The sequence below is a fragment of the Prunus mume genome, linkage group LG3 (assembly GCF_029339155.1).
Source record: "Prunus mume cultivar Tortuosa linkage group LG3, ASM2933915v1, whole genome shotgun sequence".
In the NCBI taxonomy this organism is placed as follows: Eukaryota; Viridiplantae; Streptophyta; class Magnoliopsida; order Rosales; family Rosaceae; genus Prunus; species Prunus mume.
The window spans coordinates 12,406,351-12,421,555 of record NC_142700.1 but is presented as its reverse complement, the minus strand read 5'-3'; the positions used below and the strand labels follow the sequence as shown (position 1 = coordinate 12,421,555).

Genomic DNA, 15,205 nt, shown 5'->3' with positions numbered 1-15,205 from the left:
CCCCTTGGATTTTTAATGCATGGATCATATTAAAAATTTAAAAGCCAAGAAATGCGAAAACAAACAGAGGAGTTAGATTCTAAAAATAATGGTTTATAATTTTCTGCATAAACTTTGATTATACTGACATAGCACAAGCTGACCTGATCCACTTTTTAGAAATCATTCCAAATCCAAGTAAAACCAGAATCACTTTGGGTGCAGATACCTCAACTACAATCTAGAAAAATCCCCACAAAATGAAATTGAGTACAGAATACACATATTTATTTGAGGTACCACCAAACTGGAAGATGCATGAACGTGGATGGGCTAGACTTTCCTCATTGTTCTCATGTAAATCGGAGACCAGCAAGATTCATTCGAGCACCAAAAGGCCACAGTCTGCTTAAGACAAAATCCCAATTGGACAACGATTTTTTTTTGCATTTGCTCCCCACCTTGTCATAGAGTATTGTGTAGTTTGAGCTGCTTATATTTCTGAAGTAACAGAATTTACCACCATCGTATCTGTAGACTTGCTGAGTGCTCCCCAATCCACTCACAACCAAATTGTTTTTCACAACCATATTGCCCTCAGCACTCTGCAGATTTCTGAGAGAGCTGTTCGAGAATCCCAAACCAGACTTCTTCTCAATAAATCCCAAGTCCACATTTGTAATCAATAAATAAGTTCCATTTCCTTGTCCTAAGTAGTCAGTGTACAAATAAAGTGGAAATGTTTTCTGTGATGTCAGTGAGTGAACATAGGAGGATGGCAGCTTAATATGAACTGAGTCATTGAAAATGATCTTCTGGTTGACTATCTGCATATTACCATCTTTCCCCAGGACCATTGAATTACTGTAATAGAAGTCTTGAATTGAACGGGTTGTGATATTCCCATAGGAAGACTTCACCCATCCAGTTGATGACACGGACCTGCTTGTCCTTGTCAAAAATGTGCCATTTAAACCCTTGAAATCTGAAACCAGGGAAACAGCAAGGGGCAAGCTACTATGTTTAAAAAGCTTTCCTTCAGTTTTTGTGCTCTGTTTGTCCAACCAGAGATGCAAATTTGCATCAATGTACCAAACATTTAAGGCATTTGTAACATTAAACCCAAACTTGTGGCTCTTCCCATCTAATATCTTCCCTAAAAATGGTGTAATTTCGATATCATAAGTCGGAAGATCGAATGAGCCAATTGCAGTAATCGGTCTCCACAAAAGAGGATTGATCCCTCCAGTGAAAATCACAGTAAAAGGCCAGACTGCACCAACAACCTCACCATCTAGACTGACCACAACCTCCCTAAAAGGTCCATTTCCAGGTGTACTGCTAAGGTTGTTTGCAGCTATGTACTCATTAGGAAGATTTGAATACCAAAATTCATCATTCTCATGAAATGAAACATACACCTCCAACACAGCCCTATAAGCATTTTGTGGAATCTTGAACTCCTTCAACTCCGTATCATTTGAATTCTGAACTTCAAACCACAATCCATCATTCAAAGGCAGATTTCTCGAAATGGGTAAAATCAAATCAGCCCAAGAATGGTACCCAGATGCCAAATTATCCAACTTTTGCTCAAAAGAATTCAATTTCTCTTCAGCAGGGTAAAAATGAATGCTTATATTCACATGATAAATCCCAGTGTAGGTTTTATCTATCAAATTGCCAAGATAAACAGCAAGTGTTTGATTACTCTTAAGCAGTGAATAGTACCTTGTGATGTCCTTCTCGACAGTCCAAACAATCCCATTCGGCCTTGGTTCTGCTGTGCAGCTCCTGAGAATCTCAACCCCACCAAGCCAAACCCCGAAAATGCGGTCAAATTGCCTTCCTCTGCAGGTAGCTTTCCATTCAAGGACAATTGTGGAGAAAGTTTGAGATGGGCAATGGGAAGGAGGGGTGTAGTTTGCAAAGACTGGAGGTTGGCCATATGTGTAGGCAAAGTCATGCTGGAGAATGAGCTGGGAACACGGCTTGATTTTTGGTACTTCAATGGGTTTGGTTACTTCAAAATATACAGTTGGTGGTGTGTCATGTAGAGGTGTGGGTTCGGAGAGAAGCTCAGATCGGAGGAGGTTGAGCTTGTGGACATTGGCTATGGAAAACAGAGGTTGGTGGAGGAGTAGGAGGAAGAAAAGGGGCAACAGAGAGGCCATGAGTGACTGACTGGTGGTTGAGCTTTTGCTTTGGTGGTTTACTTTGTTTTAGATGCCCTAGTCTGGTGGTATTTTTCTGTTTTATTAGGTGTCTAGGAGTGAAAAACAATGGTGATTTTAACTATATAATTTTTATATATTAAAAATATCCACTTTTTGATTAGAAATTCTGTTGAAGTTATTGTTGCGTGTGTTACTGGCTCTCAACCTAAGCGAAGGAAATGATTGAATGTAGCCATCTCTGTGATGATGATGATAATGATTTTTTATTTATTTATTTAAATTTCTTGAGTACAAGCGAAGCTATAGGGTGAGGGGGTTTACACACAAATAGTCTTGGGTGTGTCAGGTTTCGAATCTCTACTCACACGACTTGATACGAAAGAGCGCAACCAACTGTGCTATATACCTACACCCATTGATATGATTGTTTTAGTTTTAATTTTAATAAGGAAAGTCAAATTTCAATTTAGTTTTCCAAATTAGCAAGTGCTTGATAAATCAATTTACTATTCCCCATTGCTATTCAGCTTTTAATTCATTTTTAGTAATTCCAGCACAAATCAATTGTGATAAAAGTACCTTGCAACAAAAAATTGTGATAAAAGTAGCTACATTTAGAACCAAATTTTGCAATTTTTATTTTCTACAAAGAGCAATTGGAATGTCTTTGAAAATATTGTACATACTATTGTGGAAGTGAACAGTGACATTTCAAGTGAAACCAGAGAAGTCTATGAAGAATTGTATACCATAAGAAGAAATTTATCCACGCGGCTCTTTTTTGGGTTTTCTTTGTTGTTTTTAATACATTGTTAGCAACGAACATTCTCTATTATTTTCTGTCTGTAAATTTAACCTGTACTAGAAAGATTCAGAGATCAGGGTGCAATGGAGAATGGACAATTCCAAGCAATTAATAAAGGCGGTTTGATTGATGAGATACTCCAGGGCAAGAAACAAACGTATAAAACCAATTGGCAGCCCACATGAAAAAAAAAAAATTAGGATAACAGAAATAAAAATGACCTAAAACAGACAAACAAAATTAGTATATAATTAAATTACCATAAAAGAAATTATTATAGCACCTCAAATTTAGCAACTCTAGTATAAAGACCACTAAATTAATCTTGCAATGTGAACTTTTGAGCAGTGTAAAACTGATCACATTGTTTGTAAGGTGCATGTCCTCTGGGTTATCTACAGGTGCTTTCTGTGTAAACATTGATGCTGTACTGCTAGAATTGATTTCATTCCATGAAAAATATCATCATTTCATTACACAATAAGATTTACACATCTCTGATATTTACACTCAATTAAGAGTTCGATTTAAAACTGATATTTGACCAGAGTCACCGTTCAACAAGAAAACCTCCAAAGGGACATAGGTGGAGGCTATTGATGATCCAAATCTGTAGGTAGGTTGCAGTAGTTTGCTTCCTTTGGCACACTGAAATGATCGAAGCCTCGGCCCAGTTCTCATCTGCCAAATCTGCATGACATTGCCACATGAGCAAACATATTTAAGTTAATCAAGTAAAACCAAGCTTGATCTTAATCAACTAAGGCAGTGGTTTAGCAAATGCACAGAGAAGGCCCCATCAGTCCAAAACTAAACAGAATTTTGTGATCGTACTTAAATTTGAACTATATGTTCTCTCTTTAATACATAATGATATCCATTCATTCTATCCTCGGGCCCCCATTATATGCAACTCATTCACATCATTTAAGTTAAATGGAAGAAGAGTGGAGCCCTGTCCCCATCATCTAATTTTGAACAAAACTTTCAAAAGCTTGCATAAAATTTTGAAATATGATTCTTAAGAACAACTAATGTATAGAAGGCCTCTAAAAGAATCAACTATCAATTTTACATTCTATTTCTCTAACATGTATGCATGGACTGCTGTACAATACCTTCAAGATCCACAATCGTCCACATAAGACTCATAATAATTAAGGTAGAAAATGTATCTAGAGGAACTTATCACTTTACAGTCTATTCTTTGCAATTAAAAAATTTACTAAAGAGTTCCTGATACAAGTACCTTCAAGAAAACAGGAAAGATTTATTTGCAGTCTCACTAAATAGTAAGCTAGCAAAACAATGTAACTAAGAGAATGCAAAGGATCTTTGACTGCTTTAATCTCAGAAAAAGGAGATAATTTCTGAGGACATAGTAAAAGAAACTACCTCAACAATTCCTTTCCGAGGGGCATGAATAGCCAAACACAGGCAGTAATCACTCTTTGTAGGTTCATAATAACTAGAACCGGAAGCTGCAGTATCTTTTTTTGCCAGCATCTCCATGAATAGGCAACTAGCATCCCGATATCCCTGCAAATCGATTCAAACCACCATTAGGAAACAAAATGAAAGGAAAAAAAAAAGTAAAAATAAATTCAAGGATTCTGGGATAAAACCTTCCAGAGCCGCACTATAACAAGTGCTTGAGTGTCTAAAAGCAATATACGACCAAGTGAATCTGTAATTGCAGCCAACGTGCCACTAGGTGATAAGGTAAGCTTCTCACCCTTTCTTGGGAAATCCTTCAAACATGTCAATGGTGAAGCTGTCACAAATCACACTGCAGGTCAGCCAAAATGCAGTTGATAAATGATTGTACGTAGAATTTGAAATCCAAGAAGAAAAAACCAATTATAATAGTACCACAAAAAAATTAGATTGAATTTCTTTTGTGCTTACACTAAAGCATATCATATCACTCTTGATTGAATGTCACAAACACAGAAAAACTAAGGAATGTACTTTTGTTCCACTTAGCAGTCCAAAAGCATGTTCAAGCTAATATATCATTTCTTGTTAATTATGTTTCAATACAATTAGCAAAGTTCCAAGAGCCAAGAAAGTAAGGAGAGCACAATAGTCATGCGAGTAGCAGACAGGGCCACCAGAGATACGGATGCATGATTCACCATTCTCTATTCTTCGTGCTTATATTTTTGACTTTATAAGATCATGTCACTTTTGTGCACTTTTACTCAACCCCTCAGCCAAAAGAGTACTTTTGATTTCTAATTCCATTTATTTCATGTCTTTTCATCTGAGTCCATCGCTTTATTTGGTATTTGCATAATTTTATCATATTTTATTTCCTATAAATTTGCTATAGCCACAGATGCGCACATAAATGTAAAGATCTATATGTTTCCATAGATATATGGAAAAAGCATAAGGTCTTTATATAGAGGCAATGAAGTCAATCATCAATATAATTCAATGATCTCCTCCTCCTTTCACCAATACATTCGGGTGGAAAAACTACATAAATCAGTCAACAACATCATTAACTTTAAGTTAATAACAATAGTAAATTATTCTCACCTCGTGCAAATGGTTGAGGCTTCTCATCTGATTTTCTAGGTGAAGTCTGGTCACTCCGCCAAATCATTTTTGACAATGAAGCTATTGTCGAAAATGTTGCAGGCACAACTTTAGACAAGATAGCTCCCACCAAAGACCTATTTTTGTCTTCTGAAAGTCTTTATATGGAAAAAAAAAATCTAATCATTAAATATACCAAAATAACATAAGAAAGAGAGCACTTTGAATTGCAAAACATAAGAATAAATTTTACTAAGTGGGAAATTTTTGAATTGCAACATCTCATCACACTAACCTGAAGGCAGAAATCACGGCATCCTCTCCAACAGTGATTCCACAGTAATAATGTTCATTTGACTGCCCAACAATAAAAGCAGCTGAATTCAAATCCAAAATAACTTCAGAAGGCTTTCCATGATTTATAGGGAATTAACATCAGAAGCATTACTGCCAGGGAAAAATACAAATACAAAAACGGTGGACAAGCATGGCAATAAGAAAAAATTGTAAATGTTACAGACATAAATTTCGGTGCAATATATCCCCACTGTTTGACATCTTTTTATCTTTCAAGTCACTGGCGAAATCAAAAGAACTTATTCTATCAAGGTGGATCCTGAAGAAAGCATCAGAATATGAAAATAAGCAGGGTAATTCTACCTGGATTTCCATCAGTGGTGGAGGCATAATGCCAGTAATTGCTGCATCAGCACAGGTACCATACTTGCTGACACTCCATAACTGGTAAGGCAATTTACCATAAGAACGTCCAAAATCATCTGAGCTTCGCTTTCTGGGGATTGGATCCCAAAACTGAGACCGTGTTTCTTGAAACCACTGGTGCAGCATATTCTACATTCCAAGCATGTAAAGCATATTATTAGAACCCATACTGATTGCGCTCCTAAAAGGTAGAAGCAAACACGAAAATCAAACCAGAAAAGAAGGGGCAATCTGAAAATTTTCCAAGTCTCCAACAACAGTAAACATCCATACCATCTTGTTAACTTATAACTAAAAATACTTTATCTTTGCAATTCAGAAGGTGAAAGAGTGCAAAATTCAAGATAAACACTAACATGATTTACGCTCAAAGATGACATTACAGCTAAAACTCTTCATTGCTAGCAAGGCAAAAACACAAAAGTTTCTCATACCTGAATATCAGAACCATCAAAACGGGCTACTATGCCTGGCATAACAACACAAACCTCCTCCGAGGATGTTTCATGGCTCAAATCTCTCTTCGTTCCGCGCACTCTCAACCTTATAATCCGTGCAGGATATACCATCTGTAAGTACATAAATGAATCACAATGCCATACAAAATCATCACATTTACAAACCCAATATGCAAAAACTTAACGAACGGAATGAAATTTGAAACATTGAATGATAAATGTTCATCGACCAAACCGAATGCGGCAGCTTTACCTGTTTATGAATTAAATCACCAGCCAAAGAGAAAAAGAGGAGGGAGCCAGACGAAGTCCCGGCCACGACGACCCTTATCTCATCAAACACCAACCACTCTATAGCCGTGACGAACTCCGCCGAGATCGGGGACAATTCGGGTCGGATCTTGAGCCGGGTCGAGTCGGGCTCGGCCCACCCGAGAACTACAATAACGGAGCGGTTGGCGAGCGCGAGGGAGTGGGTGTCGAGGGCGCAGAGGAGGCTCGGGTTGTCGACCAGCCAGCCCTCCTTGCCAGCGCCGAGCTCGCCGAGCTCTTCGCAAGCTATGCTGCCCAGCTCTGTCGTATGAGCTCGCTTCGACATGGTTGATCGGATCGGGATCCAAGTAGAAGGAGCAAGACGAAGCAAGAGGAAAGAGATATCTTTGGGTTCTGCTTTGCGTTTCGTAATAAGTATAATAAAAACGTCGTCGTTCTCCGTTCCATAATAAAGTATAAGTAAACGACACCGTTTTAAGTTTTAACCATCGTTTTGGCCATTAATGATGCATCTCTAAGATTAAACTGTAACTCAGTTTTGGTGGTCCTTCGAGAAATCAAAAATGTTGAGCCAAGACCCCTCGCTTGCTAAAACCCTAAACCCTTCTCTCTTTCTCTTCACTCCATTTCCCAACCCTCTCCGCAAAACTCTAACACTTCAACCCATCAGCACCGCTCCTAAACGCCTCTGCATCAAAGCATTCTCCCAATTCCCTCAAAATTCCGACCCCAATTTCACATTTTCCCACCAAATTCCCCAACTCCGGCGGGACATCCGCTCGTTAGCCGGCCGTAGCAAGAAGAAGCCCGGAGGTGGACCGTCCCCGGGCCGAATCGAAGGTAACGCGGAGTTTCGCAAGGAGGTGAAGCAAAATGCTCGCCGGAAAAGCAAGAAGCTTGCGGAGTCCATGTTCTACCGACTCAAGAACCCTAGCCGGAAGTACGCTGATAACTTCACCGACGACGAGCTCCAGCAAATCGGGCTTGGGTACGACCGCATGGTCCGGTTCATGGAGAAAGACGACCCCAATTTGCGCCACCCCCATGATTGGTACAAGTACGGCGAATTTGGGCCTTACTCATGGCGTGGAGTGGTCGTCGGTGAACCGGTTCGGGGGAGGTTCACCGACGAGAGGGTAACGATGATTGGTGAAGTTAAGGACCAGGAAGAGTGGGAAAAGATTGAGCAATTTGAGATGGGTCAAGATTTTGGGAAGAGACTGACACAGTTGGACAGGAGCAAAGGGTTTAAGTACTTTTGGGTGTTTGTGAGGCACCCAAGGTGGAGACTTTCAGATTTGCCGTGGCAGCAGTGGACTTTGGTCTGTGAGGTGGTTGTGGAAGGTGATAAACAGAGGTTGGATAAGTGGAACTTGATGGGTAGGCTTGGGAACTTGACTAGGTCCATGATAACAAAATGTGCAGCTTGGATGAGACCAGATATAATATACGTGAAGAGGCCGGTTTATCAGTGTAGGTTTGAGCCTCAGGGTGATTTTTTCCGGGTGTTGGCGCCTTTTCTTGATCCGAAAACAGAGGAGGATTACTTATTTGAGTTGGAGAGAGATGATGGGAGTGTTGAAATGTGCACTTATTTTGGTGGGTTGTGTAAGATTGTGAAGGTCAATCAGAAGGCGTTTGTGGATGATGTGGTGAAGGGTTATGAGAAGTTGAGTGATGAAGAGAAGTCTAGGTGTTTGGGGTTTTTGCTGAAGAATCATCCGGTTCAGTTGTTGCATCCCTATACGAAGGAGTGGAAGGCTAAGTTGGAGGAGTGGGAGTTGGGTTGTGATGCTCCGGATGATGATGAGGATGATGTCCGCAGTATCAATGTGGCTGAGAAGGAGTATACGGATTGGATTGAGGTTGATGAGGATAATAATGAGGAAGAAGATGTTGTTATGGAAATGGAAGATGGCGGAGAGAATGAATTTGGGGATGATAATGAGAACAGCAATGATGACGAGGAGGAAGATGATGGAGACGATGAATTGGGAGTTGAAGAAGAAGAGTTAGGTGAAGAAGAGGATGAGAAATATTGGGAGGAGGAGTTTCAAAAGGCGGTGAGTAGCTCTGATGCAATGGAAAAGCTAGCAAAACGGAGTGTAGAGGTAAATACTGAGTACTATAAGAAGCAACTGAGAGCAATGGAAAGGAACAAATATGGAAACTTGGAAGATGATGGTGATGAAACCGACTTGAGGAGAAAACGACCGACTGTGAGCCCCGAAGAATGGAAGATGGCTAGGTATGGTCCATGGAGGAAAAGGATTAAAAAGAGTAAAATTCCTCCGCAACTGTTCTTGCGAGCAGCAGTTAGACCATTCAATTACAGAAATCTTGTGAAGGAGATTGTTTTGACTAGGCATGCAATTCTGGATGGTGACTTCGGTGCAAAGACTTGAAACAATATCATTTCATGCCTCTTGTTTGGATCACTGTATCGGCTAGTTTAGAAAATTACAGAGAGCATATGTATGTTATGAATTGATGATGCCTCTTGTTGTATGAAGTTGAAGTTGAGTGCAAGAGAGTTTTGCCATGGTAGTTTTGAATCAACTTTTGTTGAGCTGCAATCTGCCTTATTTCATATTTTCTGTATTTCTAATGAATTATCTTAATTTGCTGTAAGTTAATAATTAAATAAATGGATTCTTGTAAAATAAAATAAATGAAGATAAAAATAATTATTTTGTTTTATTTTTTTCTTTGGAACTACAAAGCAAAGCAATCAGCTATGGCCTTCGCTGCTTTTCTCTCGTTCTTGCACTAAAAAATGGCGGGAAATCCCTAACCCCAAAAAGCCAAAAACCTAACTTCCAAATGCTGACCATCCCCAATTTCCATGCAACTGCCGGTAGCTGTATCTTCACCCATCTAATTCCCCACCTCGCCAAAACCCCTAACTCCGTGCTACTCTGTCTCCACACCCCGAAACGTTTCGCTCGTATCCGCTTCTCCACGGGACTAATGTCGTCTTCTTCTTCGACCCAAATATCGGCAGAGTACGCGAAATCGAAGAGGTCCTCCTGCAAGAAGTGCTCGAAAGCGATCGACGCTAAGGCTCTGAGGCTGGGCTTGGTCAGCAGAGACGCGCGCGGTTTCGACGTGACCAAGTGGCACCACTTGGATTGCTTTAACTTCGGCTCCGAGTCGGTTGCTTCGGTCGAGAAAATTAAAGGGTTTCAGTCTTTGGAGGTTTGGCCCATTTCCAGTTTTGAGTTTTGCTTTGTTTGGTCAGTGAGAATTAACTTTGGCTTCTGTTTTTAGGAAAACAAAGAAAAATGAAGTTGAAGTTTTGGGTGTTTTCTAGTTCTCGCCTTCGTTTCGAGAATAATTAAGTAGCTAAATGAAAAATGAACTCTTTTTCTTATAAAAAAATAAAAATAAAAAAAACTGAAAGGAGGAACATTTTGAAGTAATTTAGATTGTTTCTTTTTGGGAAGAACCAGGGTTGCATGTGTAAAGCATTGAAGTTTTGGTTTTCAAAATATCAATTAAAGATTGAGCTTTATTTTCCCTTTTGGTTTCTGAATTTTCTCTGCAATCAAACAGGAACTTTGAGTGTAATAGTGTTAATTAGTTTAGCAGACATGGTTTCAAGTTTCACTCTATTTGTTTATTGTCCCACTTGTTTGTACTTTCAGAGTTGTGATCAGGAATCTTTGAAGAAATTGGTGGCTGCCTCGGATAAATCTCGAGGGGAGGTATGTGTTGATTTCCTGCTATTTCCTGCTGTAGATTGTGAATAAGAAAAACAAAGGAAAAAGGAATAATATAAACTTACATGAGGGGGGCTTACAAGCCTGAAAGTCAGTGTGCGTGGTAACGAAGTATTATTAATCCTGAAAGTCAGTGTTGTGCTACAATAATGCGACTCAAAATTATTTCTTAATTTTATTTGGGCTCCTGCATCATTGAGGCTAAATTGAAGCTTGCTGAAAGTAAGATGATTGATGACAGAAAGAAGACAGAACAGCCTAGATACTAAAGGTTTATGAGTATCCCATTTCAGAAAAAGAGGTATCAGAAGGACCCAAAGCCTGGCCTCAACACAAAATTTTATTGTCAGGAGCTAAAATACTTCACTCATAATTATTCATAACATAATATGTATAGCTTATCTACACTCCATCTGTGAATGGTGAAACTGCAAACTTGAGGGACCAAATAAACTTGAAAGAAAACAACAACTTACAAAGATGAACCAAAACCAACAAATAATGCCCTAAAATAAATGACACGCATATTCTAGCCTGACCAATTAACTCACAAAACAATACAAAAAAGACCAATATTCCCTTGATTTGAATACCAGCATATTCCATCTTACTCAAATCCATTAGCATTTGTTATTATAGTATATTAACGAGGGAAATTCCCAAGTCAATTCCAGCCTTTTATTCTTTCACAATTCTTGGTGAAGTGAACCCTTTGGTCTATTTGTTTGATTTCTGCTCTACATCTTCTCACTGAATCTGCTAGGTTATTAATGTCTTATTTGAAATACCTTTTTTTCTTTTTGGTAAAAAATAATATTGAATCTTGCAGGGTTCAAATGAAAGTACACACGTGGTTGAAGGAAAGGAAAGTTCTCAAGGAAAAAGAGTAAACATACCCTATTTTTGGCTTCCTTGTAACATGCTTTGCCAAAGGAAATTCCTGTGGTGATTTTTTATGTTTTCCTAATATAGGTTCATGAAGTAGATGAAAATGAAAATGAAGAAGAGGAAAGGAGCCTAAAGAAAGCGAAGGTATGCAGATGCCATTTTAGAGTAGCTAAACATATCTTTATTTGTATATATATCTCTTGGACTTGATTTGTTCATCTTGGATTTTTCTACTTTACTCAGTGCGCTCTGAGATGCTGTCTGAAAATTTGCAGTCACTCTACTCTCATTGAACATCTTTTCTCAACATCATGCTTCCCTACACATTCCTTCTTAAAATTTCAGGGATTGCATGCGAAATACCTTAGTGTGGTTCTTCTTATTTACTGCCTGATTCAAGCTTTTTATTCAGTTTTTGTAGACTCTTATTAAGTTTTCTGTTTGCTTCAGAATTGTTGTCCTCTACTATTTATTTCCATGTTTTTCCAGATTGCAATTCCTTGTTTCCTGAGTTTTGCTGTGTCTTTTTGTTTCTGTTCCTAAGTAGATTACAAATATATCACATGGACTGAATGCATGTTACTCGAACTATTCCTTCTTTTATTCCTGCATCAACATCTAGGTACAACTGAACTCATAACTACTCAGGAACTCATTATATGCTTTATGCAGATTTGCTCATTTGTAATAATGAATTATGTTAAATAGGAGTTAAGCTATGCATTGTTTCTTGTCCTTGATATAACTTTCTATCATCAATCATTATTTGTTTTTTGTTTACAGTCATCTAAATGTGATGGACAAGCTAAGCTGGACATATCCTTTACAATTTCTGATGTGAAAGAAAAGTACAAGGTCTGATCCATCTCCTTACCTTCAATGTGCATCTGTACATTTTGTGGAATTGAAGAAACTTTTTGTGCTTCCTGAAAAATGTACCTTTCACCTTTGTTTTCTTTCATTGGAAATGTTTACTGGTGCAGGATGCAACTCTTTCACCTAAATGGAAGGCGTTCCAAACAATCATATTTCTTGAACGGGTGAGACATTTATCTCTATTTGTAAAGGTTCTTTTAAAAAGCTTGTTTGATAATGAAAATCATTATAAGGGCTGATTTTATGCATACGTCGACGTGTTTGTCTATTTATTACTCAGGCTACTTTGTTCCATTTATAGTTTTATGAACAAAGTATTTTTATGTTGGATTTCCATTTATTTTTTTCATTAATTGCTTTTATCTGTTTTTCTTTCTTCCAACATAAAATGGTGCATATATATGTTCACTAATCACGACTTTTTATGATCTATAATTCTCAATTGTACACATGCAGTCATATGTTAGACCTACCAAACAAACTTCACTTGATAATTTTTAGCAGAGGTAGTTTAATGTTGTTCACGGTTCGTTGTGTGCTTTGCTTTTTCACAGGATGATGGACTACATGATTCAAGTAAAATTGCTGCTTTTGATTTTGATGGATGTCTTGCAAATACTAATGTAAAGAGGTAGTGGATATTACTATTTTTACATTGGCATGAATGATATATGTACACATATATTATTCATGCCAATGTAATATAGTCCCCTTCTATTAAGAGATCCCTCAAATAAGAATATCATATCATAGGCTTTGATTTCTCATGCCCCATCAATCAAGTGAGAATTTTGTACTTCAATGGGTTTGAAATTTTTCTTCTTTATGTTAACTGACTTCATCAATCTTGATTAAAAGGAAATCCTATGGGAATAATATGAGTATATACTATATAGGCCCATGAGGAAGTCTGTCATAAATATCTCTTTTGAATGGTTTCGTGCAATGTAAATGTACAAGTGAGTTTCATTTGTACAAAAGAAAGAAGTTCTCATTTGGCCTAGACCCCAGAACTATGGACAAGAATTTTTGTTGACAACCTAATATGCTGGTCTAATCTCAGGGTAGGTGCTGATGCTTGGTCCCTTATGTATCCTTCAATTCCTGATAAGCTACAAAGCCTGTATGAGGATGGCTACAAGCTGGTTTGTATTTTTTTGTTATCATATAAGCTATTGAAATTTGTACAGAAGTCTTGTGATTTTTGGACAGTTTGACATTCTCGTTTGTTTAGTTGTTTGGGGCTGCACTAATTGAAAATTTGACCACGTCAGGTAATTTTTACAAATGAGTCCAACATTGAGCGCTGGAAGAACAAGAGACAAGTAGCTGTGGACTCAAAAATTGGTCGGCTCAACAACTTTATTAAGAAAGTGAAGGTCCCAATTCAGGTAATTCTTTCTGACTAACTTACATTGCCTACCTCACGTGGTTGCAAGATCCAACCATGCAATGGTCCATTTCTGATGCAACTGATAAATTCATCTTAAATTCTTAATCAGGAAGTCTGTTCACCCTTTGTGATAAGAGTCATTTGGTTGAACAACCCATATTTTCAAAAGGGGACATTCAGCCTTGGCAATAAGGAGAAAATAGTTTAGTAGTAATTTTTTTTTTAAGTTAGTACTTCAGCTTCTGACATGTAGAAAAAATTCAATATTGTATAAGAGTGTAGAATCTTATGATGAGAACAATTATGTAGAGAACTATGAAATGACACATTTTTTCCTTAAGAAAAAAATGCAAGGAGTATTGAAGTTGTCGCTGTCCAGGTTTTCATAGCTTGTGGCCTTGGAAAATCTGGTGGTCAAGCAGAAGACCCCTTTCGCAAACCCAAGCCGGGGATGTGGCATATATTGGAACAACACTTCAACTCTGGCATTTCCATTGACATGGATCAGTAAGCTCTTTTCTTTTCTTGTTTGGTTACCATATCACTATTCTGCACATAGGAAGAGAGACATAGAATTGCTTCCTTATTAATCAGTGTAGTTTTGTTCGTTTCAATAGCAATTATTATCGAAAGGACGGGATCAATGAGATTATAAAAGCTTTTTCTGTCTGCATTGTAGATCCTTTTATGTTGGTGATGCAGCTGGGAGAAAAAATGATCACAGTGATGCTGATATCAAATTTGCGGAGGTACTAATATCCTACATTATGATATTAAATTATGACATGCGTGGTTTAAAGTTTTATGTCCCAGTGGAATACTTTGGTGTTTATGGTTGTTTTTTTTTCCTTTTGCAGGCCGTTGGTTTAAAATTTTATGTCCCAGAGGAATACTTTGGTGTTTGAGCAAGGGACGTTGACGTCGAAATTATGTTGCCCCTCAGCCCCCAATTTTAGAAAAAGAAATCTGTATCATGTAATTATTATGTAGTTGGCCTTTGTCGGAAGTTACTGGAACTTTTGTTTTGCTTAGTAGTAGTATTTTTTGTTCCTTGCTAGGAGGTTCTGTTAGCTTATGTTATGACTGAATGTTGCTCTAGCTTAACATCCAAAATTACATCTGCCGAAAAGCAAAAATTTCTCTGCAGATTCTGTTGTAGCATTGTAACATGCAGTTTGATAGTTCAGTTCTCCATTGTGATAGATAGATGTTCTCCTCTTTAATGACATTAATGTAATTTCAAAAACTAAATCAATGATGCCTTTTCTGGCTTTACGAGGGAATTATCTGATAAAAAATTAGAACGAATTTCCTTTTGGCTAATTATTATTATTATTATTAAATATTTAAGTACTAAAAAAAAG

General features: G+C 37.8%; 4 protein-coding genes across 5 annotated transcripts; 2 read left to right on the top strand and 2 right to left on the bottom strand.

The window, feature by feature from the left end:
• Positions 1-72: 72 nt before the first annotated feature.
• On the bottom strand, positions 73-2,238 carry LOC103326111 (Peptide-N4-(N-acetyl-beta-glucosaminyl)asparagine amidase A protein). Its single transcript, XM_008228319.3, has one exon. The coding sequence runs from the start codon at positions 2,151-2,153 to the stop codon at positions 333-335; it is 1,821 nt and encodes a 606-aa protein (XP_008226541.2). The 5' UTR covers positions 2,154-2,238; the 3' UTR covers positions 73-332.
• A 1,151-nt stretch (positions 2,239-3,389) lies between these two features.
• On the bottom strand, positions 3,390-7,339 carry LOC103326112 (Rab3 GTPase-activating protein non-catalytic subunit). The gene is made up of 8 exons (XM_008228320.2): positions 6,943-7,339; positions 6,666-6,800; positions 6,169-6,360; positions 5,804-5,865; positions 5,509-5,666; positions 4,587-4,735; positions 4,357-4,500; positions 3,390-3,651 (listed from the first exon to the last, which is right to left on the bottom strand). The coding sequence occupies exons 1-8, from the start codon at positions 7,285-7,287 to the stop codon at positions 3,472-3,474; spliced, it is 1,365 nt and encodes a 454-aa protein (XP_008226542.2). The 5' UTR covers positions 7,288-7,339; the 3' UTR covers positions 3,390-3,471.
• Positions 7,340-7,485: 146 nt separating this feature from the next.
• On the top strand, positions 7,486-9,593 carry LOC103326114 (uncharacterized). The gene has a single exon (XM_008228322.2). The coding sequence runs from the start codon at positions 7,526-7,528 to the stop codon at positions 9,365-9,367; it is 1,842 nt and encodes a 613-aa protein (XP_008226544.2). The 5' UTR covers positions 7,486-7,525; the 3' UTR covers positions 9,368-9,593.
• A 77-nt stretch (positions 9,594-9,670) lies between these two features.
• Positions 9,671-15,043, top strand: LOC103326113 (phosphoesterase). 2 transcript variants are annotated; one of them, XM_008228321.3, is made up of 12 exons: positions 9,675-10,160; positions 10,610-10,669; positions 11,514-11,570; positions 11,657-11,716; positions 12,356-12,427; positions 12,556-12,612; positions 13,003-13,079; positions 13,512-13,593; positions 13,723-13,839; positions 14,221-14,348; positions 14,521-14,590; positions 14,699-15,043. In XM_008228321.3, the coding sequence occupies exons 1-12, from the start codon at positions 9,786-9,788 to the stop codon at positions 14,744-14,746; spliced, it is 1,203 nt and encodes a 400-aa protein (XP_008226543.2). In that variant the 5' UTR covers positions 9,675-9,785; the 3' UTR covers positions 14,747-15,043. The 2 variants fall into 2 exon arrangements, 1 of the variants encoding a protein (XP_008226543.2); XR_016124991.1 differs by lacking the exon at positions 14,699-15,043 and having other exon boundaries at positions 9,671-10,160; positions 14,183-14,348; positions 14,521-14,542.
• The last annotated feature ends 162 nt before the right edge of the window (positions 15,044-15,205 follow it).

Coding starts and splice junctions, on each gene's coding strand:
- LOC103326113 (XM_008228321.3), top strand. CDS start 9,786: ATGCTGACCATCCCCAATTTCCATGCAACTGCCGGTAGCTGTATCTTC. Junction 12,428..12,555: donor ATGTGAAAGAAAAGTACAAG/GTCTGATCCATC, acceptor TTACTGGTGCAG/GATGCAACTCTTTCACCTAA. Junction 12,613..13,002: donor CAATCATATTTCTTGAACGG/GTGAGACATTTA, acceptor GCTTTTTCACAG/GATGATGGACTACATGATTC.
- LOC103326111 (XM_008228319.3), bottom strand. CDS start 2,153: ATGGCCTCTCTGTTGCCCCTTTTCTTCCTCCTACTCCTCCACCAACCT.
- LOC103326112 (XM_008228320.2), bottom strand. CDS start 7,287: ATGTCGAAGCGAGCTCATACGACAGAGCTGGGCAGCATAGCTTGCGAA. Junction 4,501..4,586: donor TTATAGTGCGGCTCTGGAAG/GTTTTATCCCAG, acceptor ATCGATTTGCAG/GGATATCGGGATGCTAGTTG. Junction 3,652..4,356: donor CTCGGAAAGGAATTGTTGAG/GTAGTTTCTTTT, acceptor AATGTCATGCAG/ATTTGGCAGATGAGAACTGG.
- LOC103326114 (XM_008228322.2), top strand. CDS start 7,526: ATGTTGAGCCAAGACCCCTCGCTTGCTAAAACCCTAAACCCTTCTCTC.